The sequence below is a fragment of the Muntiacus reevesi genome, chromosome 7 (assembly GCF_963930625.1).
Source record: "Muntiacus reevesi chromosome 7, mMunRee1.1, whole genome shotgun sequence".
Classification (NCBI taxonomy): Eukaryota; Metazoa; Chordata; class Mammalia; order Artiodactyla; family Cervidae; genus Muntiacus; species Muntiacus reevesi.
Genome location: NC_089255.1, coordinates 41,723,424 through 41,749,516, shown reverse-complemented (window position 1 = coordinate 41,749,516; position 26,093 = coordinate 41,723,424). Strand labels below are relative to the sequence as shown.

General features: G+C 42.2%; 1 protein-coding gene across 3 annotated transcripts in view; it reads left to right on the top strand.

Annotated features, from left to right (window-relative positions):
* The window catches only part of CDKL1 (cyclin dependent kinase like 1), a 49,548-nt gene that overhangs the window by 20,784 nt on the left and 2,671 nt on the right, over positions 1 to 26,093 (top strand). For 2 of the 3 annotated variants that reach the window (XM_065941903.1, XM_065941904.1), the window contains exons 3-9: positions 5,501 to 5,622; positions 16,868 to 16,940; positions 19,339 to 19,429; positions 20,009 to 20,209; positions 20,623 to 20,705; positions 23,606 to 23,662; positions 24,825 to 25,079. In XM_065941903.1, coding sequence (XP_065797975.1) covers positions 5,501 to 5,622; positions 16,868 to 16,940; positions 19,339 to 19,429; positions 20,009 to 20,209; positions 20,623 to 20,705; positions 23,606 to 23,662; positions 24,825 to 25,079 — 882 coding nt within the window. The remainder of the gene's footprint in view (positions 1 to 5,500; positions 5,623 to 16,867; positions 16,941 to 19,338; positions 19,430 to 20,008; positions 20,210 to 20,622; positions 20,706 to 23,605; positions 23,663 to 24,824; positions 25,080 to 26,093) is intronic. The other variant, XM_065941906.1, reaches the window with a different exon arrangement.

Here is a 26,093-nt window from a genome sequence, read left to right as displayed (position 1 = left end):
AGACATGGGTTCAAACCCTGATCTGGGAAGATCCTGCAAACTACAGAGCAACTAAGTTCGTGCACCACAATTACTGAGCCTGTGCCCTAGAGCCTGGGAACAGCAACTGCTGATGCTCATGCACCCCAAAGCTCTTGTTGTGCAACAAGAGAAGTCACTGCAATAAGCCTGCACACAGCAACTGGAGAGTAGCCCCTGCTCAGTGCAACTAGAGAAAAGCCCACATAGCAACAAAGACCCAGATGGTATCCATATCACATCTTGTTACAATTCCTTCCAGTAGCTTCTCATTGCATTTAGGGTGAAGCATAGATTTCTTAGCATGTCCTGCAATGCCCCGGAGAACCTGCCTTCTGCCTGTCTCTCTGGTATCGGTTCCATATGTTTGACATTCAGACCATACCGTCTTACAGTTCCTTAGGTGGCATAAGTTCCCTTCTAGCTCAGAGTCAATCCTCTGCCTGGAAAGCCACCATCCCTCTACCACCACCACCCCTGCCCTTGGTCTGGTCAGACCTTTCTCACCCTCTGGGACTCCAGTTCAGAGTCACTTCCTAAGAACAGTTTCTCTAAGGCAGCCTAGATTCTTGTACATGGAGGGCTCTGTGGCACTTCTCTGCTTAATGCTTGAGCCCTTTGTCCCCTTCGCCAGTGTTTCCCTAGTGCCTGAGGCTGAACAGACACTCTGGAGACCTTTGTTGAATAAATGAACATCGCCAGGACAGGAGCTGTCTCCCAGATATTTGCTGCTCTAGCATGTTTTCAAGTCAACCCAGAATCCTGGCAACCTAGAGAGAGTTACTAATTTTTTAAAAAATATTTACGAAAAAAACTTTACAATTTAAGATTTGTGAGTCCTAATTAGGATTTAGTTTTAGTGATTGACTTCTCTAAATGAAGAATTTTCTGAAAATAGGTTGAGAAATAAGTTATTGGCTAATTACAGCTATGTAAAGGTTATCTTACAGCAGAAAATAGGAGAGACAAGTGGTTTAAATATCATGTGACACCTTCCTGTGTTGCTGGAGGCATTGTAAGCCCTCTTGGGAAGTAATTTAGTAATCTACATCACAAACCTTAAATATCTATCAATGCCTCAATGGTATGGTAAAAAATACTCTCACACTCCTGGCAGAGGTGTAAGTATGTTTGATTCTTTTGGAAAGCAATGTGGCCATGTCTATTTAGAACCTTATGTTATATTGCTGGGGCTCTAAATAGTGTCCAACTAACTTCTTAAATGGCCACCTTCCTCAGGAACCACTGGACCACTCCCTGGACCACTCAACACCCTCAAGCCGGCTACCCTTTCCCGGGCTTTTTGTAACACTTAACCATGTCTGTAATTACTTGTTCAGCATCTGTATCCCCTTCTAGTTTCTAAGCTTCATGAGAGTAGGTTTGGTACTTGCTTTATTATCTCTGTATCTTTAGGACTCTCAGAGTGCCTTATGCACATTAAGATAGATAAATACTTGTTGAATAAAATGAATTGAGAAAGTCAGCCTAAAAAGAAATAGATTGAACCCCCAATAACAATGTTAATAGGACTTCCTTGCAGGCACATTGGATAAGAATCCACCTGTCAATGCAGGGGACACAGTTTTGATCCCTGGTCCTTGAAGATCCCATATCCTGGAGGAGCACCTAAGCCCATGTGTCACAACTCCTGAGCTTGTGTGCGCTGCAACTACTGAAGCCCGTGAGTCTAGAGCCTGTGCTGCGCAACGAGAGAAGCCACCGCAATGAGAGGCTGAGCACTCCAATGAAGAGTAGCCCCCTCTCCGCAACTAGAGAAAGCCTATGTGCAACAACGACGATCCAGCACAACCAATAATAAAATTAAAAAATAATAAAATAAAAAATTATTAAGACATAGTAACAGTTAAACTTTCTGGAGAGGATGATGTGGCCTGACACTGCTGCATAAGCTCCCGTCGCAGCAGCCCTTGAGCTTCCTCCTCTCACAAATGGTAAACCTAAAGACATTAACTAACATGTCCGAATGAAAGTCACCCAGTTGTGTCTGACTCTTTGCGACCCCGTGGACTAAATAGTCCATGGAATTCTCTAGGCCAGAATACTGGAGTGGGTTGCCGTTCTCTTCTCCAGGGGATCTTCCCAACCCAGGGATCGAACCCAGGTCTCCCACACTGCAGGTGGATTCTTTAAACAGCTGAGCGACCAGGGAAGCCCAAGTTAAGGTCAATCAGCTAGTAGGTTGTTTATCAAAACATTATTTATAATGCTCAAAAATTGGAGAGAATTTATATGTCATTAGAATAGCTTACAGTGTAGTTATTAGAATCTTAACTTTTCAAAAGTTATTAGAATCTTAACTTTTCAAAAGTTGTGCAGTGACAGGAGGATGGGTGTAATGTAGCATTTAGTCCATGCAGTTCAGTGGGTCCTGCTGTGACAGTGCTTTCTACCTGCTAGATGACACCCATGCTTCCAGAGTTATACTCCCTTAGTTCATACAGGTGTGTTGAGCAGGGCTGAGGGGACCAGACAGAAAAAAACTCATCTGGAAGATGGGAAACAACTGGGTGAGCAGGTCCTGAAGCGAGAATGAGGAAGTGAGAGAAGTTCAGTGAGTCTGGGGGAAGTTATAAGAGATGAGGCTGCAGAGGTAAGCAAAGGTCAAGTGGAGAGGATCTTTGGGTTTTATCCTGAGGCAACAGTGCCCCTGGCAATTTCTGAACGTATGAATGTGACAAGTTGCAGGTGCCAGTGTTGGCATCTGAGAAGCTCCAGGTATTTGTTTCAGTAGAATTGAGGACTATATATGGAACATGGAAAATTAAAAGAATCTAAGATTTGAGATCTGGGCCTACAGACCATTATTTTTCGGAATTTATAAGAAAATGTCTGCTTTCCCCTAATTGCCTGCTGTCTAAACTGCCTCCTCCCCACTTTAAACTTGGTTGATTGTTTTCTGTTTAAGACATTTGAGCCAATGCACTTCTTTGGTTGAAACAGTAGTCAGTTCTGTCCTCTTAGTGCAGAACTAACTGTTCTGTTAGTTCAGGCTAAATGTTTCCAGATGTGTATGTGTTAGTCGCTCAGTCATGTCCAACTCTTTGCAATCCCATGGACTGTAGCCTACCAGGCTCTTCTGTCCGTGGAATTCTCCAGGCAAGATTACTTGAGTGAGTAGCCATTCCCTTCTCCAGGGGATCTTCCTGACCCAGGGATCAAACCCAGGTCTCCCACATTGCAGGCAGATTCTTTACCATCTGAGCCACCAGGGAAATCCCTAAGTTTCCAGATATGGGAATATAAGTGTGGGACTTTATAGCTTGGAATGCTTTCTGTTCTAAGGCCCAAATGTGGCTAATGGGCTTTAAGAATGTATTGGCTGTTTTATTTTGCTTCATCACATGTATTGTCTGGAGCAGGAAGTTCACATCTTGAAGATAGAGGTGTTAGACAAAGAGAATGAGAAAATAATTGTCTTTTTTGGTATTTTCCTTTCTAGGTTCTTCTTTTCTCATTGTCCATACAAATGTACTATAGTGTGCAGTTCAAGAACTTCAGTTTTTCTCCTTCTGCCTTTTATCATGTCTGAAATATCTGTTAGCCTATGATTAATACCTCTGTCTATGTATTAAATCACCTGGACAATTTGGGGGAAAAAATAGATGGCTGGCCCTTGCCTAAGACCAATTCAGGATCTCTGGGAGTGGGGCCCAGGCATCCCTGGTTTTCAAAAGTTCCCCTGGTAGTTCTACTACAGAGTTTGCTCCAGCTGCTACTGCTAAGTCACTTCAGTTTTGTCCGACTCTGTGCGACCGCCTAGAGGGCAGCCCACCAGGCTCCCCCATCCCTGGGATTCTCCAGGCAAGAACACTGGAGTGGGTTGCCATTTCCTTCTCCAATGCAAGAAAGTGAAAAGTGAAAATGAAGTCGCTGAGTTGTGTCCAACTGGTAGCGACCCCATGGACTGCAGTCTACCAGGCTCCTCTGTCCATGGGATTTTCCAGGCAAGAGTACTGGAGTCGGGTGCCATTGCCTTCACCTCAGAGTTATCTAGTGCTGTATTAACAGAGCTCCCCAAAACTCAGTAGCTTAAAGAAGCTACTGATTTCTTATTTCTCACAACTGTGGCTTGGCTGACTGCTCCTTCGGCTGGTCTTGCCTGAGCTTGCTCATGTAGCTGAATTAAGTGGGGGTGGTCAGCAGGAGCTGAGCTCAGCTCGGACACCTGGGCCCTGCTCTCCTCCTGATACTGGGTTGGCCAAAAAGATCATTCAGGTTTTTATAACGTCTTATGGGAAATCTGAACAAACTTTTTGCTAGTTTTTTATTTTTTGTGGACTGACTCTGGGTGGGTCTCATGATTTGCTGTGACCAGTAGAATGAGGCAGAAGTTGTATCACCTGATTTCTGAGACTGGAGCCTTAAGAAGCTTTTCAGCCTCCTCTTTTGTTCTCTTAGACCACTGCCTGGAGGCCTTCAAACCCTGAAGAACGTTAACCATTTTTGCTCTCTTCACAGGAGTCAGTTTGCTTAGTTGTAGGTATTTCCAGTCATATTATAGACAGAAGGGGCCAGACTGCTAAGTACACGATCTATCTGTGCCAACACCAACATTCATTCCTGCCTGTTCTTTCTAGATGCAGCCCTTGAGGCATGTCAGATTGGAGAGTCTTCTGATTTTTCTGTTTTAAAATGTTTCACCAGCCTAGGAAACCTGATTTACTCATTCATTCACAAATAATGATCAGATGCCTATTATGTACAAGGCGCTGTGCTGGGGGTATGACATCATTTTGAGAAAACAAGAGAACACAGACCCTGATGTCTATCATGAATCTTACATTCTGTGTATCTATTATATCTATCGACAACAGAGGACATTAAAAAAAAATCAATTGAACAGTTAGTAATTTTGAAGGATTCCAAAGGATTCATACTTCAGGTAGCTACAGGGGACACTGAACCAGTCTGGAGAGATCAGGGAGACAGCTTCAGGAAAGGACATTTGACTTGAGCCTTAAGGATGAGTTCATGTTAACTAACCACTGCCCCCCTCTTTTTCATTCTCCTTTCCCAGCCTTCTCATATCTCTTTGCCTTCACCAGCCACCAGGGTTATGATCATTTTTTACATGTGTGCGTATTCAGTTGCTCTGTCTTGTTCAACTCTTCGCAACCCCATGGACTATATAACCCACCAGGCTCCACTGTCCGTGGGATTTCCCAGGCAAGAATGCTGGAGTGGGTTGCTGTTTCCTTCTCCAGGGGATCTTCCTGACCCAGGGATCAAACCTGCATCTTCTGCATCTCCTACATTGACAGGTGGATTCTTTACCACTGTGCCACCTGAGAAGCCCAAACAGCTCATCAAGAGAAGTTAAGATTGTACTATCTACAGCCTCCTTCAATCCAAGACAAGAATTTTTCTAAAGGACAAACATCTTTCTTCTTTTGGACCAACATTAAAGAAAACTGTCTTTCACAACTCCGGTTTAGCACCTCGCTTTTTGTGTTTTCAGCAACTCAAGCATCCCAACCTCGTCAACCTTATCGAAGTCTTCAGGAGGAAGCGGAGGCTTCACCTGGTGTTTGAGTACTGTGACCACACGGTGCTCCATGAGCTGGACAGACACCAAAGAGGGTGAGTGACCCGTCCTTTATAAACAAAACCCAACAAAACACACCAGGGTTTGCGAGGGAAGATGAGCTGTGAGCTTTTTTCACAGTGGGCAGGGGACAGCCAGTGTTTGGTCAGCATACTCTGCTGCTGAGGGGTTGCAAGAAATGTTGGGAAAGAGATCATAACTAGTCATTTTCGTGAAGAAAGCAGCAACTACAGTATTAGATTGAACTTGATTTCTTTGGTATATTATCTCTGCATAGATGCTGTATCAGTCTCTAGGAAAGAAAAGGAAGGATATCAATTATTCCACGCCAGCCTAGGGAAGCATAAGGACCTGGAGGTTGAAAGGAAGACTTCAAAGACAATGGCTCATAGGAAATTTAAGGCTAAAACAAACGTGGTGTTTTTATAAATATTTTTTAAAATGTATTTGTTCTTAATTGGAGGATAATTGCTTGACAACGTTGTGTTAGTTTCTGCCATACATCAATGTGAATCACCACAAGTGTGTACGTGGTGAAGGTCAGGGAAGCCCGGCGAGCTGCAGTCATCGGGTCGCAGAGTCAGACAGGACTGAGTGACTGAAGACAACAGTCTGTGTTCTCTCCCTCTTGAGACTCCCTCCCGCTTCCTGCTGCATCCCACACTTCTCTGTTGTCACAGAGAGCCAGGTTGAGCTCCTACGTTAACTAGCTATCTGTTCGACATATGGTGATGTTTATGTCTCAGTGCTACTCTCTTAATTCGTCCCACCCTCACCTTCCCCTACTGTTTCCACAAGTCTGTTCTCTACCTCTGCGTCAAAATGGTACTGATGAACCTATTTGCAGGGCAGCAGTGTTTTATCCGAAGCAGTCCGGGTATCCGGTCTGCAGTATTGGTCAGAGTTTTTTTGGTTACCAGTGACAAAAACCTAACTGACGCTGGTGTATGTGAAAAAGGAAGTGGCGGTGGCTGTAACTGGGAAGGTGACTCTGGAGGCTCCGCTGATCTTAGCACGTTTCTAGCCCAGGCAGCCCCTTTATGTGCAGCAGCAGAAAGGCCTGATGAGCAGACCGAGCCTTTGTTGCAAAAACCAGTGCGGTACTGGGGAGTTCCTTCCTCTGAAGGTGGCTCCTTGTGAGGTGAGCAGAATGCAAGCTTTTGGCTCCCCTCAGCTGGGTATCTTTAAGGCAGAGCACCTTAGGTGGGGCTTTCTCTTTCCTTTTCTCTCCCCCTCCCTCCCAACTCTTCCTTTCTGTATTAGCTTCATTCTGCCTTTCAGGTGAGTCTCCCCTACAGGACTGATTTTGGAGGGCATGTGTGCTGTGAGATGGAAGGCGTAAGGAAAGGAAAAGTGTGTAGTGGAAAGCATTGCTGTAGGCTTTTATCAACCTGTGTAGCCATTCTAGAAGAAAGGAAATTCTGGAAGAAAGTAGTGTCTGCACAGAAGGTCCAGTGGAAGACTAATTGACTCAGCTTCAGTTATGCAGTTATCCCTGGGAGCAATCACTGTGCTGGAGAAAGAAGGTAAAATGATTAGCAGGCCCAGGGAGATAGGATTCAAAGCAGGTCAAAGAATACTTCACAGAGGAGGTGGTATCTGGCTTGAAAGGTAAGGAGACTCCCGAGAAGTTGAACAGAAAAGGATATCCCATCTTCTCCTTTTGCTGTATTCCTGGAAGCTCAGCTTTGGCTGGGGATAATCTGCAGATTATTTTTTGGGGCTCCAAAATCACTGCAGATGGTGACTGCAGCCAAGAAATTAAAAGACACTTACTCCTTGGAAGGAAAGTTATGATCAACCTAGATAGCATATTAAAAAGCAGAGACATTACTTTGCCAACAAAGGTCCGTCTAGTCAAGGCTATGGTTTTTCCAGTAGTCATGTATAGATGTGAGAGTTGGACTGTGATAAAAGCTGAGCACCGAAAAATTGATGCTTTTGAACTGTGGTGTTGGAGAAGACTCTTGAGAGTCCCTTGGACTGCAAGGAGATCCAACCAGTCCATCCTAAAGGAGATCAGTCCTGGGTGTTCATTGGAAGGACTGATGCTGAAGCTGAAACTCCAATACTTTGACCACCTCATGTGAAGAGTTGACTCATTGGAAAAGACCCTGGGAGGGTCTTGGGGCAGGGATTGGGGGCAGGAGGAGAAGGGGACGACAGAGGATGAGTTGGCTGGATGGCATCACCGACTCGATGGACATGGGTTTGAGTAAACTCCGGGAGTTGGTGATGGACAGGGAGGCCTGGTGTGCTGCGATTCATGGGGTCACAAAGAGTCGGACACGACTGAGCGACTGAACTGAACCGAACCTGCAGAGTGCACCAGAGATCAGAGTGATGGAAGGGTACTGCATCCTGACTCACGTTCGCACTCCAGTGCCTGGAGGCTGAGGCTCTTTCAACAAGGCTTTCAAGCCTTGGCCAAGAGCTTGCTCTGCCACGTGCTGGTGGTTATACATGATCTAGCGTGACCTCTGGGCAGATGGGATTAAAGTGGCTCATGATTTGTTAGTGACCATGGCACAGGCAGCTTTACTTGTTAGTTTACACAGAGAGAGCCAAGAGGACAGACTTCCCGCCTTCAGAAAGTCACTGATACAACAGAGAAATTATGTGTTCAAGGAACAAAACATTTAGTGTGCTGGTATTTGCTCTTTTGACAGCTTGCAAGTGACACTTTGATTAAGCCTACTAGTATAAATTACTTGTGCCATGGGTAACTAGGGGGTTGTTGAAGGGAATTTGATTAATCATGTTCGATTGTGTCACTTGCCAACTCTGATTAGTGGGAGGTTGAAAGCAATTGGGAGTCAGTTATTTTTTTAGCATGTAGTTTAAGTAGAAGAATAAAAAGACAGGACAAGGAGGGATGAGAGTCCTGGAAGCAGATTTTTTTTTCTTTTTAACTCTGCTGGCTAAAATCTCCAGTATGTGTTCCAGAAAATGCTTTAGTATAGAGGTGGGTTAGAGAAGGGAACACCTGATAGACACATGTGTGGTTAAGTACAAGCAACTTCATTTCTAAATGACACTGTGCCATGGTTTGTCAAATATAAGACTGACCTAAGGAACACCAATAAATGAGCAAGTTTGAAAACTAAGATTTATTCTAAATCAGATCATATCTATTTACTCTGAAGTTTAAGGATTTTTGTTTGTGTGTGTTTTAAAAATAAAAGTAACTTTCCATTATACTGGGTAGGAGTGGTGTCCCTGGTGGCTCAGTCGGTAAAGATTCTGCCTGCAATCTGGGAGACCTGGGTTCAATCCCTGGGTCGGGAAGATCCCCTGGAGAAGGAAACGGCAACCCACTCCAGTATACTTGCCTGGAGAATTCCAAGGACAGAGGAACCCGGAGGTCTACAGCCCGTGGGGTCACAAAGAGTTGAATTCGACTGAGTGACTAACTTTCATACTATTTAGAGAAGTGGCATGTTCCACTTTATATTTTAGAAATTTGTACCTGGGAATATAGTGATCACAGGGCATTCTAGGGGTAAAGAGGCAAACCCAGGGAGGACCAAACCACCAGATTTCTAAAATATAAAGTGGACATGCCACTCCCGTGCATAAATCATTTGATAAGCTTCTCAAAGCTTACTGGTGTGGTGAAAACCCCTGGCCTGCGATACAAGGTCTCACTCTGTACGTCCATCTCACTTCCCACCAGTTTTCAACCCCGTGAAATTATTTGCATTCTAGGCTTTAGGATACCTGGTTTGCCTTACCTTCTCTACTTTGCCTGGCATACTTCTGCTTGCCCTTGGATACAGCCCAAATATGACCTCCTAACGATATCCAGGAGAGGTGAGAGTTCCTTCCTCTGGTATTCATTATATCTTCCAGGATTATTTATATTTGCCCAGTAAACTATAAAATATTCAAGGGCAAGAGTTGTATCTTCCTCACCTGTGTATCCTCAGTAATTTCTAGGTTAACTTTTGGCACTTGGTACATTTCCAGTACTGTTGTGTAGTGATTGAGTCAGCAAATCAATAAATTGATCCTTACAAGATGATTTTAAAGAGTAATCAAAACAATGTGTTTTTTTATTTAAAAATAATTACTCTGATTAAAATTTTCTAAACCTAATACTGTCAAAGGAAATGATCAGTACACTGTTGGACAGAGGGCAATTTGACAATCAAACTGGGTCTGCTGCTGATAGGGCTTCCCAGGTAGCTCAGTGGTTAAGAATCCACCTGCCAATGCAGGAGACTTGAGTACGATCCCTGGTCGGGAAGATCCCCTGGAGAAGGGAATGGCAACCCACTCTAGTGTTCCTGCCTGGAGAATCCCACGGACAGAGGAGCCTGGTGGGCCACATATAGGACATGGGTTTGTGAAGAATTGGACTTGACTGAGCGACTGGGCATGTATGCTGCTTCTGATAATTTACCCCAGAAAAACTTTCTGTTTTTAAAGTATTGTTTCTAATGAAAAAAATTGGAAACAACTGAAATGTTCAGTGATAAAGGACTGGTTAAGTATAGTATGTCTTTATAATGGAATACAGTGGAGCTGCTAAGAAACATGCTTATAAGATAAAACAAACATTTACATATAAAAATGTTCATGAGTGGTTGCAAGGTAAAAAATGCTGTGCTGTAATAAAAGCATGTTTCCTTTTTATACAATTTATATGTAGGTAGAAAATTTTAAAAAGTAATATGTACATTTTAATAGAGATTATCTGAGTGATGTTTGTATAGATATTTTTCTTTTTAAAAATTTTCTCCATGTTCCATTTATTACTCTGGCAATGTTTTTAATTATTAAAAATAATTCTTGCTAAATCAGAACCAAAGAACTTCTCTCTACTGTGAATCTGAAGTGGATACTAATTCATCTTCTTGTAACATGTTGGTAACTTTGAACTCATCTGGAAAGCTTTTGGAGAAGATTCACATTCATGCTATACTGAATATAATATATATAATGAATATAACTTCAATGTTATAACTTGCTGTAACAGTCAAGTTTATGCCAGAATATATCCTGTATACATATATAAAGATAGAAATCTTTATCCATTATTATTCCCTGTGTTGTGTTCATATTGCTTAGATTTGCTCTCAACAAGCATATTTCTTATCTTCCATAGGACTTAACATGCTTTTTACTTATTCTGTAAACCATTGGTCTGTCCTCTGTCAGAGTTTTGTAAACAGTTGGTTTATGTGTTCTCTCTGTGTTTTTCTGCCCCTGTTTAAGTGCAGCCAGACACAGTACTTCACCCATTTTTTTCCTGTGCAGATTCCATTTCAACCAGATCCTCTTCTGACTCTCTAATAGTTTATTCAAAGAACATCTGGTGAGTAAAGGGCATTACTACAAGTTTTTGGTTTCTGACAATGCAATTCCAGAGCTAACCCTAAAAAATCTCTTTTTTTAAAAAGTGATATATTGTTTGTTGTGAAAATGTTTCAAGCAACACAGAAACATGTAGAAATAATGTTTGAGAAATAGTTTTCTAATTTTTTTTTTTTGCATTTCTATATAAATACTTAAAGAGATTATACTCTATATACTATTCTTCATTTTTTAAGTGTATTTGGGAGCTGTCTCCCTATTCTTAGATATCTGCTTTTATATTTTTTAAATGGTATAAAATTCCATTGTGCAGACATACCATGGTTTCTTTATTCAACCCCCCACTGATAAATATTTAGACTGTTTCTAGTTTTTCCCTAGTAATAAGGTTACAGTAAATAATCACTTGCAAAAATATTTCTATAGAATAAATTTAAAAGAACATATTATTTCTATAGGAGTTTGACCAGCCCTTTCATCCTTGTCTTTGGTGTAGAAATGAACTTTGAATGGATGTTGATGGTTTGACTTTTTATTATGTGGCAAATATTAGAGAAGCAGTGGTGGAAAGGACAGTTACTATATTGGGAACCTGGCAACAAATCCATATTCTTTCTTTGTCATCTCTCTTGTCTCTCAGTTCTGAAGAAATATTTAAAATGCACTTTGACCTTTTCACTTTCCCACAACAGTTGTTTAGGTTTCTCTCTGTTCATTTCAATTTTGTTATCAGGACATTAGGGTCATAGGCCTTCTTTCCCAAAACTTGGAAGGAGAGGCAGAAGCTTGCTTTCTGGGAGTTAGTTTGTGAAGCCAACACATAATGCATCAGGGCAGAGATACGCAAATCATCCTTAAAGGTGTAGGATGGATGCTGGGCTGATCACATACGTTTTATCTAAGGACAAAGTGAAAGTGAAAGTGAAGTTGTGTCCGACTCTTTGCGACCCTGTGGACCCACCAGGCTCCTCTGTCCATGGGATTCTCCAGGCAAGAATACTGGAGTGGGTTGCCGTTTCCTTCTCCAGGGGATCTTCCCGACCCAGGGATCGAACCCAGGTCTCCCGCATTGCGGGCAGACGCTTTAACCTCTGAACCTAAGACCCTTCTAATTTGGAGATGGGCACAATTAAACCATCTCAGCCTAAAGGCAATAACCAAACTGTGTACTTTCTTTCATTCCAACTCTTTCCTCACCAAACACCATTCTGATTAGAACTTGAGTGTCTCTATGGAATTGCCTACAAAGAGAACATAAACTGGCACTCGGAATTTGAAGATGGATGAATAAATTTGCTTTATATATCGGGCTGGTAAATTTGTTTAATGTTCACCTGCCCCTCTGTAATGGATACTGTCTTAGTACACTGAGAAAATTTAGTGTCCATATCTGAAAGCCCGAAGACCTTCGTAAAAGGGAGCCAGGCTGCTGGCTGCCCTTCCAAACTAAGTGCTACATTCTCCATGTTGCTATGATGAAGTGACTGTTTCCCTCCCGCAACCCCAATTCTGTTCTTCACTTAATATTCTCTCATATGCATTTCTATATATGTTGCAGTATAATTTTTAGACATATTACTAACTGTAAGATGTTACATCTCATATTACCATCTAACCATTCCTCCATTGTTGAATAGAGGCCATTTTCAGTGTTTTGTCTGCTAAATGATTCTGCTATCAAAATCTTCCTACAAATAGATTTTTCTTCTTTCTATTTTTTCTTTAGAAGTTCTCAAAATGATATTATTGGCTTATAGGGTTTGTCAAACTGAACCAGTTCATCTTATCTCCAATGATGTGTATTTTTTTTTATAGTCATACTCCTTTGGTTTCTATTATTATAATATTTGATGAATGATTTTCTTCAAACATATAAGGAAGGAATATTAACAACCCTACACAAATTCTTTCATAAAATATAGAAGGAAGAAACAATTTCCAAATCATATTATGAGGCCACTATAGCCTGATACCAGAATTAGACAAGGGCATTTCAAAGAAAGAAAATGACAGATGGATATCCTTCATAAACTAGATGCAAAAAAATTAAATCTAGCAATATAATGTCATAAAAAGAGTGACGTACTGTTATTGATATATTAATTTTTAGACATTATCTACAGACTATTCTGATAGATAAGGATTTAGTTTTCCTATTCCGTTATTTTCTCTGCTTCCCCTTTCTTCTTCTCCCAAAAAGTTACATTAAATTTCATTAATTCAGAATTCACTGTTCCTTTTATTATGCCTATGGAAATATTACTTATAGTTGAGCATTTTACGATACTGGAGTTTCTTTTTATACTTTTTTCTGGAAATTAATATTTGCCTTATTTTTACAATTTGCTTAGTAGTCTTTAACCCTATTGCTAACTTTCCCCACTCTTTTTAATAGTCTCTTAGTATACTTTTCCACAGGATAATCATATCAGGTAATCTATTCCTTTTCTCCCTCCTGGTAATGTCCTGCCTTTACATCCCCATTCTCCATCTGTCTAGCTTGTTCTGCAAGCCTGCTGACCAGCTGTCCCCCTGGGACTTCCCTTTGCTGTCATCCTTGGAATCCCCTTTAGAATTTCTCTAGGGTTGGATTCACTGCTTCCTGGATGTCTTGTCTTCCTTAATCTGGCTTTGCTTGCTTATTGTGACCAAACATCTTTATCTTCAGTTGGTTAAAAATGGTACAGTCAAACAGAAATCTAGACCACAGACATTTCTAATGACACCCCTTCACTCCTCCTTGGAGCCAAACTCTTGGGAAGCTTTTATGTTCCTGGGGGTGAAACAGAGTCCCCAAAGCAGGCAAGAGGAAAGCCGTGTGGAGGACCCACGGGTACACTTCTCCTTCCCCTGTTCCCACTAGTGGAAGATGCATTCACTCCACCCTCTCTGGAGGGAGAGCCTCTGCTGAGCTGGACCGCAGCCCAGCGGGCTCCAGACGAACAGATGTCGCTCTCATCTGCTGTCAACATGTCTTGTCTTGTACTTTTATCTTCCTAAAGATACTTTAAGCTGCCTGAGGGTGAGAGGATGGTTTATATTTCAGTTGATCTTCAGTGTAGTTACATTAGTGTGTTCTGTCCACCATCTTAACCCAGAAGTCCTTTGAAACACTTTTTTCAGTTGGCTTCAAGGACACCTCCTGAGTGTCATCTTACTTCACTTGAGGACCAACCCCAGTCTTGCTGGGTCCCCCTCCTTTTTCTTATCTCTGTATGTTGAGGGCCTCTGAGCTTGACCTCTTCTTTTTTCCGGATTCACTCCTTAAGTGACTTCATCCAGTCCTAGAGCTCAAATTCCATCACTATGCTTACGCTTCCCAAATTTACATCTCCCTTCTGAATTCAGAACTCCCTTCCCAGAGTCTCCCCGTGTATGGCTAAGAAGCATCTCACCCGACTTCTCTTCCCTCCCTGAAACCAGCTCTTCCCCTAGCGTTCTCCACAGTAAGTGTGTTAGTCACTCAGTCGTGTCTGACTCTTTGCAGCCCCATGGACTGTAGCCCACCAGGCTCCTCGGTCCATGGGATTTCCCAGGCAAAAATACTGGAGTGGGTTGCCCTTCCCTTCTCCGGGAGATCTTCCTGAACCAGGGATTGAACCCTGGTCTACTGCATTGCAGGCAGATTCTTTATCATCTGAGCTACCAGGGAAGAGCCCCACTATAAACCAGCGACTCAAGCTGACACCTTGGTGTCATTCCTTGATTCCTCTCTGAATCTCATATCCAATCTCACAGAATCCTGAACTCTATTTTTAAAATATGGATTTTTTTTCTATAAAAATCTGGCCACTTCTCATCACCTTAACCACTACCTCAGATATTGTCCTATGTCAAGGAGCTTTCTAGAGTACCTGGGTCAGATATCAGCACCCTTTCCAGAGCAGCACCCTCTGTACATGCATGTGGATCCAGTCCCAATTCAGCAGCACAGAAGAGATTCTATTCTTCTTTCTTTCCACATCTGTCACTCCCTTATCCCACAGTGAATAACTTGACTCCTATCATCGTCATATAAAAGGGGTCTTAGAGATCAGATAAAATGCATGGAAAAATCAGGAAGTGGAGTGAGTAGCTGACCCAAGATGATACAGAGTTTTCACGTTTGAAAATTGTGTAAAAGGGTGCTTAGTATTAGAGGAGCACTAATGACACAGTATTATAATTTAAATGCTCTTTTTTGCGTAATTTCTTTTGGGAAATGTTCTTAGAGACTAGATGCCTGGTTCTGAATCACTGCATGTGAATGCTTTATTACATAATCAAAATATATTCTGGTTTTTTTTTTTTCTGGACAAAAAATGGAGGCTTGAGGAAAACACATCCCCAGAAATGTCCTTTTCTTAGTTGTGTTTTTCTAGGCCTTTCTTTCTAGACAGGTGAGATTTTTCTGGCATCTCTACCTTTGTGTCATTAGAATAAGGAAGAGAAATTGGAGAAAAGCTACTTCAGCCCAGGAATGTCCCAGATCTTCTTCCTGGAAGTGGCCTCTCTGTTTCCTCCACATTGTCCCACTGTTGCAGCATCCTCTTATCTGCCTGAAAGGATTTCCTGAACATCTGGCCTGTGACAACAGTGGCCTCATACCCCCTCCCAGAGGCTGGAAGTGACTTTTTTGGGTCACCTTGACACGAGTACTCAAGAGTTTCCTCCTTAGTTTACATATTAGTTCTGGCTGAGGATCACAACAACATCGTTTAATGTTTGATCTGTAAAAACAGTAAGTCTAACTGGTAGGCCAGGGTCTCTGAAAAATAAATGTACTCTCTCTGTGGTCATTTTGCTAAGTCGCTTCAGTCGTGTCGGACTCTTTGTGACCCTGTGGACTGTAGCCCACTGGTTCCTCTGTCCATGGGATTCTCCAGGCAGGAATACTGGAGTGGGTTGCCATGCCCTCCTCCAGGGGATCTTCCCCACCCAGGGATCGAACCCATGTCTCTTATGTCTCCTGCATTGGCAGGCAAGTTCTTTAGCATTCATTTTACTCATTGCCTAATATTTTAAAAAAAATACTCTCAGGGGATTTCCCTAGCAGTCCAGTGGCTAAGACTCCATGCTTCCAGTGCATGGGGTCCAGGTTTGATCCCTAGTCAGGGAAGTAGATCCCACATTCTGCAGCTAAAGATCCTGTATGCTGCAACTAATACCCAGAGCAGCCAATAAAATAAATAAACATTTTTAAGAAGTGAGCTCAAAGGAGGTCCTGTTTCCTGATTTGCGCAAAGGACCTGGTGGGCTGCTGGTTGCCCTGGTTATGTAAACCGAGTCAGGGAGGAAGTGCTAGGAACAGTGGAATTAAGTTTAGATGCTGTGATAGAGGACAGGTCAGGAAGGTGTAAGCAGGATGCAACAGGCTACCAGAGAGGAGCCATGTGAGGAAAGAAGCAAGCTGCCTATTTGGGCAAATGCACGCAGGTCGGCTATTCTGACCTTCTGTTGCATGGTTTGCAATGTAAACCTCTTCTTTACCTTCAATAAAACCTTCATTACCTTAAAAAAAAAAAGTGCTTCCTCAGGAATCTGAAAAAACCCCAGGCCCACCTGTGAAAGATGAGTTCTACTTCAAGGCCATCGGTTGGGGCAACCTGAAAAAATAGACAGCATCTTTTATGCTTGATATTCACTAACTTGCCATCAACAAAAAGCTCCTTATAATAATGGAACCCCAGTTACCAGGCAGGTTCCCAGTCACAGATGTTCGAGGTAGGTGGTCTTCAGTACTTGTTGAAATCCTGCTGGGTCTTCATGGTCCTTTCCTGGAGGCGTAGATGTTATGTTCTTGCACCTTGCCATCCCTGGAATTCAGCAGTGTTCTCATCACAGGTTTTCTACACTCAGGACCCTCTCCCATGAGTTAGATGACTACTTAAGCATGTCTTGGTTTACTTTCTTCTTTTTTGAGCTGAATTCCATCGAAACACTAAAGAATGTGTCTGTGTTGCTTTTTTTTTTTTTTTTTAGGGTACCAGAACATCTCGTGAAGAGCATAACTTGGCAGACACTGCAAGCTGTAAATTTTTGCCATAAACACAGTGTAAGTCTCATGATCCCTGTCTAAAAATCAGAAGGCCTCCCTTCACCTGAGGTGGAACCTTTTACAGAGTTTATATCATACTTTTGTGGATAGGCTTTTCCACCCAAGTCTTTATAAACCTGTTTCGGGGGTACATAGAAGCTAAAAATGCCAACCTAAGCTATTCCTTCTTGTTCAGGTTTTAAAGATGTATGTTTATGATTTTAAGAAAGTAGTTTTGTTTGTGTTGCTTAGAAACTACCCAGATTTAAGGTAGACTCCTTCTCACTTGGAGTCCATGTTGCTCTGGTACCCTCAAAATACTGTGAAATTGGGGCAGGGAACCCCAGGTGACTCATGCCTCTTGCATGCATTATGTGGAGTCCCAAGTGTGATGCACACCTGCTCGTGTCTGCATAGGTGAGTTAGGAGTGCCAGGGCTGCAACGAAGCAGCCAGTGGAAATCTTGTGAGCACTCGCAGCCACAGCAAGCTGGCGGGAGGTAGACTGCTGCCCAGGTGGTGTGACTTCACAGATACTGGATAGCCTGCTGCTCCCTTGGATTCAACACAGCCCACTCCCTGCATACAGGAAGCCAGACTCCAATATCAGAGCTTCATTTTGGTCCCAAGGACAGTTCACTGCATTTTACATCCTGACAACGGCCAGGGTCAATTTCACTGGTAGGGCTGAAATGCCTTCCTTGAGCTGTTCTAATTTTTTTTTTTTTTACCCTGAAGCTGCCTTCCCAGAAGGAAATACGAGAGTAGGCAGCACCTCTCCCAGCTGAGCCTCCACCTAGCTGAAGGCTACAATCTGTATCCAAATGCGTGCACACCAGAGTGTGGATGCCTTATACATACTGCTCTTCACTGCGCGTAAGGGCCAGCAGTTTCCTGCTGGCAGGTTTTAGGAGTGGGGTGGGAGAGTGGGGGAAGCAAGAGAGACGGCAGAAAGGCCCTGGTGGGGAAAAGCAGAGACACTGAGAACAAATATAATGCATACCACAGCTCCCTGGAGAGCCCCTGAAATTGTTTGGCCACATGTGCTTGTGGGGAGGGCTGTAGAAACTTGTAAAGAATTCCCAGAACAGAATAGGAGCACATTCTTGCTTACAAGTACTTCTGACCATCTGTCATCACGATATTCAAGGGTGTACCCATTTATAGTAATATTTGAAGCCAGGGGTAAAAAAGTGGAGATCTCAAGGCCATTAATTGCTGAGAACCAGATCTGTTGTAACAAAATAATTAAAAAATTGTCTCCCCCCAATTTTTCCAGAATAATAAATACCCGTGGGGAAACACTGACACCCGGGTCTCACCCTGAAGATCCTTTGGAGTGAGAACTAGGCCAGGCATGAGAGGAACCTCTGTCCTAGCTCCAAATTTTAGAAAGTCAAGAACACCCCAGGGATTCAACTCTAAGCCAGAGAGGGTCTCTCGGATTGCAGAAGCCTCCAACATTCTCCTCTGGAGAGGAAAATACATGGAAGGGAAGGTTATTAGGAACCTGAACAGTATTTTGACCCACTGTTGTTTTTATGTAATTGCTAATTGGTTGTTTTTTTATTGTTGTTGAAGATTTGTTCCTTACCAAAAAAAGCACTATTTAATAGGAAAATCATGTGAAGGTTCTTAGGCATTCTTCTAACATCACCCTGTTAAACAATGTCAGCTGTGGTCTGCAGACCACAGGTGATTTGTGTCTAAACCCTGGCGGTGGCGTGGGGGCTACATCCGGTGGGGTGGATGGGCAGTAAGGAGGCTGGATGTGTGTGGGATGGAGCTGACATCTAGTGACTCCCCAGAGGGTGTGCGCTGCCTGCGTTTGTTTATCTTGTGGGGACAAATGTCAGAGCTGGAAGGGAGGTCTCTTGGCAAGCTGCTGTTTCCCGCCCATCTCTTCCTCAGCTTATCTCAGCAGGCCCAGGGCTTGTCCTGTTTACCAGGCGGAATGTGTTCTGTTCTCAGTTACACAACTGGATTATGAATTCTGCTTAGGCACCAACTTGCAGCTCCTGCAGCCATGCTGCGGTCCTCACCCAGAGCCGTTTAACATTTTCTCTATCACCTAATGTAACTAGGTTAAATACACCCGGTTAAATTTGAATTTCAAGTGAACAGTCATAAATACTTTAGTATAAATATGTTCCAAACACTACATGGGATGTAATTCTACTAAAAACATTATTTGTTGTTTATCTGGCTACCCGACTTTCATTTTTCTTTTCACATTTGTTGGTCGTTTAGGGCCCTTGAGGAATTGGGGTTGACTACTGTTTTGTAGTCTGTTATCTAAAAGGTCAGTGAGAGGTCCAAACAGCCTCAGATATTTGTTGGATATTCATGTATTTTATTTAGTCCATATATGAGGGTTGCTCCTGTTTAATCTGCTCGGGTTTGATGTTTGTGACTAGTGCATACACAGGGATGTGAAGCCGGAAAACATCCTCGTCACGAAACAGTCTGTGATTAAGCTTTGTGACTTTGGATTCGCTCGACTTTTGAGTGAGTATCAAAGTGTTCTTTATTTAAGTGTCAAAGCTAGGAAGATTTTTAATATGATAAAGATCTAAGTGCTATAGGAGGCTAGTTCTTGTATATTTAGGGCATAAGCTTGCTATAAATGACAAGTTACAATTACTGAAAACACACATACAGTGGTTTAAAAATGTATATGCTATATGTAAATGTTATCACAATAAAGGGCTTACTGATATGTATATTACCCTCCTAGTTTCTACCATTTTTTGCTAAAATAGTGCTTTTTAAAACTACTATTTTAGAAGAGTAGTTTTCAATGTTGGCTATAGATTAGAATCATCTGGGAAGCTATAAACTCTAAAAACCATACTGGTACCCCTCTAGGGATTCTGGTTTAATTGGACTGGTGTGGGGCTCAAACATCAGTAATTTGTAAAAAGTACTATATTCCAGGTGGTTTTCATGCATAACCAGTATTGTAAAGCACTGATTTAGAAAAACCACAGGTGGGGCACAAGCTTGATTTCTCAGGTCTTCCCCCTCCCGGTTCTGATTCCCTGCTTGCACTGCACCCTCTATTTTCCATGTCCCATCACTGGCCAGCTGGACCGAGCGACTACTACACAGACTACGTGGCCACCCGCTGGTACCGCTCCCCAGAGCTGTTGGTGGGGGACACGCAGTACGGCCCCCCAGTGGATGTTTGGGCAATTGGCTGTGTCTTTGCTGAGCTGCTGTCAGGGGTTCCTCTGTGGCCAGGAAAATCAGATGTGGATCAGCTCTATCTGATTAGGAAAACCTTGGGTAAGTGCTGGTTTTTGTCCCATCTTTTGGAAACCAGATAGTTTTACCGATGTCAGGGCAGAGCCAAGTTCTTAGTCTCATCCAGTGCCCTTTACGGTCACGAAAGAGGGAAACTCTCAGAGTCTTCACTGTAATGGCTCCATGAAGGGTGTCCTTTGTAGGTATAGGCCCTGACTGATATCGCACCAATGGAAGGAAGCCATAGAGCAGTGCTTGCTAACTGATCTAATTTTTTTTGAGTGGATGAAAAACACTGTTTTTCTATTTTTTATTTTTAAAAAATTTTTATTGAAGTATAATTGACTTACAATATTGTGTTAGTTTCAGAAGACTATACCCAGTATTTTGTAATATATATATATATATATATATATCTGATCTAATTTTACCTTTCTCTTTCTTCTGGTCCAAAGGAGACCTCATTCCTAGGCACCAACACGTATTTAGCACAAATCAGTACTTCAGTGGGGTAAAAATTCCAGACCCTGACGATATGGTGAGTGACCTATCTTGGTAAGAGTTCTGCAGGTCAGAGCTACATTTACCAGGGTATTTTAGTGATGATCATTCTCACTCAATGAATATACATGGGGAGTTGCAGTCTAACTAGGTTTTGATAGTTCTGCACCTGCCTGAGCCCCTTGGTCCACTTGGCACCAGAAGATCAGTCTAAGAGTGGAAAAGAAAACTGGGGCAAATTCTCTACAAGACCCTGGCCTTCAGTGCTAATTTACAGACAGCTGATAGCAGAGCATAGCCATCATGTTGGACAGGATTACAGAGCTGCTGCCCCAAACTCATGTGTCCATCATTTTCAGCAGTTGAAGCTACAAAGCTCAGAGCTGATCAACTTGTAGATGATGACTCCTCCAGAAAAATCCAGCATGGTCCAAACCTCTACTCTACTGCGTGCTCAGTTCCAGATCATGGGGGAAAATGGTGATGAACTTGCTTGGCCAGCCTCACTCTGATACCTGTTCTTTTGGCTAATGTGGAGAAAACACATATTTTTCAAAAACTTAAAAAATCTAAAATGTGCATAGTCTAAATTTCAAGAATTTAGTCCAGTGAAACTATTAGACAAGAGTATAAAGATACAACAAACATTCTTTAATGGAAATATGACATTCTTTAACAGAAATCATTTCCTTTAGTGTTCCATCAGTAGAGAATTAATTAAATAGGTTATGGTATATCCTTACAATAGAAATACCACATAGCCAATAAAAATAATTAAATTCATATGTAATCACTTGATAAAAAAGGTCCGTAACATACTACTAAATGAAAAGAAGTTATAAAACCGTATACATAATTTGACATAATTTTAATAAATTTAAATAAACATACATGTTTACATATATAAATATAATATGATAACCTCAAGAAAATCAGGCTAGAAAGATTTTTATGTTTGTGAAATAAATGGCTGCAAGGTATAGTATACCAAAATATTAACAGCGAATGTCTCTTTGTGGTGAGACAATTTGTTTCCTTCTTTATGATTTTTTAAATATTTTCAAGTGTCTTCTAATGAGCCTGTATTATAATCAGAAACATTTCAGAACACAGTTAAGGTCTATGAAGTCCTGAGTTCCTACTGTCTAAGGAAGGTAGTTTCACACTGAAGTGAACCCTCCTCTATTGCTCAGTTTCCAGGTGGAGGCTCCATCCGGTTCCATCAGAGCTGTCTGTCCCTGCAAACTCTGGGCCTGTCTTGCAGTGAAGCCTCCCACCTCCCACTGCCCTGCCGCCCCGCTCCGGCAGCACTGGGAATAGGAAAAGTGGGGCAGCGGGGAGCCTTCAGGGCCACAGAAGCAGGAATGACACCTGACATATGGCAGGCGACCCAGCTGCTCCCTTGTGATCTGGACATTCCCAGTGTCACACTAAATATCCCTTAGCGAACTTCCTGTTCGCTCTTCTACCAGTGAAACCTCAGAAAGAACCCAGGTTTCATCAGTGTAAAAGGCTTCCCATGGTTTCCCAGAGGTTGACCTGCAGGGGATTTCCTGTTGACAGAAACACAGGAAGACGCAGTGTGGGGGCTGCGCAGGCTGAATATCTGTGCCCGAGTCCCTCTGCCGGTCAGCAGCCCTGCCCGAAGGAGGCCTGCATGCTTCTGGGGCAGGGAAACCGGCTAAGCAGGCATGGATCCCTGCCTATCGCAGCCAGCCAGCCCGCCTCGTTCCAGGTGTCCTTGCTGAAACAGCAGACCTCAGTGTCAGCAATGTCAAGGCAGTCTCCAGTGGCGCTCAGATTCAACACACAGAAACAGCGAGAGAAATAGTTTAGCTTTGGGAGTGGAGTGGGCTGCTCTCAAAGGCTCAAACAGATCTGCTTTAGGATTTTATTTTTCCCTATTGATCTTAGACAACTCCACAACTGAGGCTCTTATCTTATCAGTGATGAATAGCTGCACACTTGGGAATTGGTTGCTGTTGGCTGGTTTCCTGAACTAAGGAACACTGTGCTCTTAGGCCTGATGGCAGCACCAGGGAACCGCCGTCTTTATACACGCAGTTCATCTCAGTCATTTATTTTACTCAGCCTGGTTAGCTCTTAGTTTCTCAGTTTTCCTCCTTTTTAGCCTCTTTATCAGTGGTGTGGGCCTTCCTGGTGGCTCAGACAGTAAAGAATCCGCCTGCAGTGTGGGAGACTTGAACTGGCCTGTGTGCCTGACATACAGCATTCCTTCTATTTTATAGTGTTTCTTATTCCTGATTGTCGCCTGCTTGTGACCAGAGCAAAATAGCCTTAAATGGCCAAAGGGAGATTGATGGATATCTGCTCAGGAGACTCTTTAAACAGTAGGATAATCAGGGGGACAGCAGGCTCCTGTGGGAGGAGAGAACAGTGTTTATTCCAGAAAACCAAGAATATCTGTTCACCTGGGTAGGGGGGAAAAAATCTTTGTTACATAGCTCCCTTTAGGTAAATGTCAATAAATGCCATAATTAGGACCCCTTTCTAGAAATGCCAAACATTATTCTGAGACAAGGCAAGTTATATAAATTGGAGCAGAAAACAGGGAAATAACAATTGCTTGACGAGTGTTTTTTTTCTTTCTTTTTTTTTTTTCATTAGTATTCCCTCACCGTTTGCTACCTGAATCTGTTCTTTAGGAAGTAAAGGGGGTAAATGGTTAGGAAGAAATTTTGGAAAAGCAGTTTGGAGGATGGGGGAGAGTATAAGGTTATAAAACATTTTGGAAGTGGGGAAAGAAGGAACTTATGAAACAGACATAGGTGGGAGGTGAGGTGGGCAGAGGGTGGAGGAGGCAAAGAAGGTTCCAGGAAGATGCTTCTCGCACTCAAAAATTCAATCTGAAGTAACTTTATATTTGAATATATGCTGTAAATAAAATCCCTGTTTTCTTTCTTTCTTTTTCAACAGGAACCGCTTGAATTAAAATTTCCAAACATCTCTTATCCTGCCCTGGGCCTCTTAAAGGTAAAATCATGGCTTCCAACAGACCTGGGAATACAGGACAACTGTATCATTGGGGAATCTGAATGATTTATGTCAATCCATGGATTGAAAAGTGTTCCTTTTAGAATTCTTCTCACTTGAAAAGTACATGTACTTTTCATTTTTAAAATGAGTCACATAACAGTGAAAACATCTGTAAGTATTTTTCACTTTAAATAACCCTAATATTGTACTTGAAATGTAAATTTACACAAAATAGAAATTTAAGAGGAGGAATGTTTTACAAAAAGGATGCTTTTCTTAAAAAAAACAAACAACTGCTTAGCCATAGGATTCTTTTAAATAACCAACTCTCTAATATATTGAAAGTAGGTTTCAACTTTAAAATTTGATTTCCGTACACATTTTCAAAAGCATATAGTCCTTGTGTAAAATAAGGTACCAATTAAAATATTTGCAAGTTAAGGTCAATGTCCCACCCATTACAAAAAGTATTTAAAACACTTACTGATGCATTTATAATTTTAGAAATGAGACAGTTCCTTGAGGTATGTAATTGTGAGATTTAATCTATCCGAGTATGAGCCCGCTAGCCTATTTACTGGCATAGGAAATAGTTAAGAATGATGTAACGTAAAGAGAGGTATGTCTCTTCTTCCTTATATACATGTAATACATAGGCTATTTCTGGAAGAATATACAAAAAATTACTGATTTTAGATGACAGAATGGTAGAACTAGATTGATGGAGAGACTTTGCTACATATTGTATGAAGTTTATTTTCATCATGTGTAGGTATTATTTTTTAAATAAAAAAACTAGCTTTTACAAAGTACAGTCAAGTGCCCAAATTGGGTTAGGAGGATTATTCTAGTGGGACACTGAGGTGAACTCAGAAATCATGTCCTACTCCCTCAGGGCAGAGCACCGAATGCCTCAAGAACAGAACAAGGTGAAGAAAATGATTTGTTACTATTCCTAGAGACTATTTATTAATTCATTATGTGGTTACCCATTCAGGAATGATTGTGGAAGGAATGGAAGTCATGATTGGTGTGTTTTTCTTACTTTTTCCTCCTTTTGTTCCCAACTGAAGAGTTTAATATTTCAAAGAAGAAAAAATGATATTAGAAGTTTATACAGTTTGAGAGAGTAAGAAGAAGGAATTTTCTGTTCTCTTAGGGCTGTCTCCACATGAATCCTGCCGAGAGACTGACGTGTGAGCAGCTGTTGCAGCATTCGTATTTTGACAGTATCAGAGAAACGGGGGATTCGGCAAAAGAGCAGGAGAAACCAACAAAGAAGACCCTACGACAGAGCCGAACGCACTTGCCGGGGGTAAAATTGGGGCACTGCTTTACAGAAACATGCGAGGTTGCAATTTCAAATGAGTTCTTACCTGCCATCTGGTACGGAGAGTCTGAATCTGTACTTGAGGTGAGGTTGTGGCTTGCAGTTCCAGAATCCTGTTATTCTTGCCTGAGGACACACAGGTCACAAGATCTACCGGCCAGGGTCCCAGAGACACTTACCTGTTAAGGGCCCTCTTCCTGAATCCTAAAGATGCCCTTGCCTAGTGGCTTCCTGCTGCCACCCAGGGGCCAGGGCTTTTGGTGTGCAGAAGCACAGGTCCCAGACAGAGACCAGGGTGTGAATCCCGCTGAGCATGCTTCTTGTGCTTTGGGAAAGGAAATTAAATTTACCCAGGCAGCTCTCTGTCATCATGTTTACCTTCAGTATTGATTGACATTCCAGCTTTATCTGCAAAAGGAACTGTTTTCCTCCTTGGCCCGTTAATCATCAGAGTTGGCTACGGTAAATGTGGTGATGAGTGCTCTCAATGAGCACAGCAGAACAGTACGTTTAACCAGAGCACGCTATCCAGGCTGCACACTGGGAGCCCGTGAAGATTTGTGATTGCTGTAAAGTGGGAAGAGTGGCCTTGCATGAAGAGTCTTGTCATAAGCCAAGAGCTGTAATGATTTAGAATGGATTGTATTGGAACCACAGTTAGGACGAGCTGGCTGCTCCCGATTGCTTCTGGATCTGCTCAGTTGCCCCTTAAGCTTTAAATTATCTTGCCTTAGTCTTTCCCTTTGAAGCTTCCCCTGCTGAGTGGCATCTGGGTGGTGTCTGTGAGGTTTGGAGGAGAGAAGAGGGTGGATGGTCCATTAAGGAACAGGTACAGCATGAAACCCAGTGTCCTGAAATAGACCAGAGTTAGGAAGTTAAGAATGCTTTTCATACAAAGCAGACAGGAGATAGACTTTCCCCTCAGAGTTGCCCCTTACCTTACTGTTTCTTTGTGTTTAGGAGTAAAGGGTCTTGATAGAAATATTTTTACTTGAAAGAATAGGGGAACCTCACTAATTTGTATATTGCTTGTAGGTTTGATTTAAAAGTCCTGAAAATTATTCATTTTTCAGATATCTAAGTCCATATAGTACCATA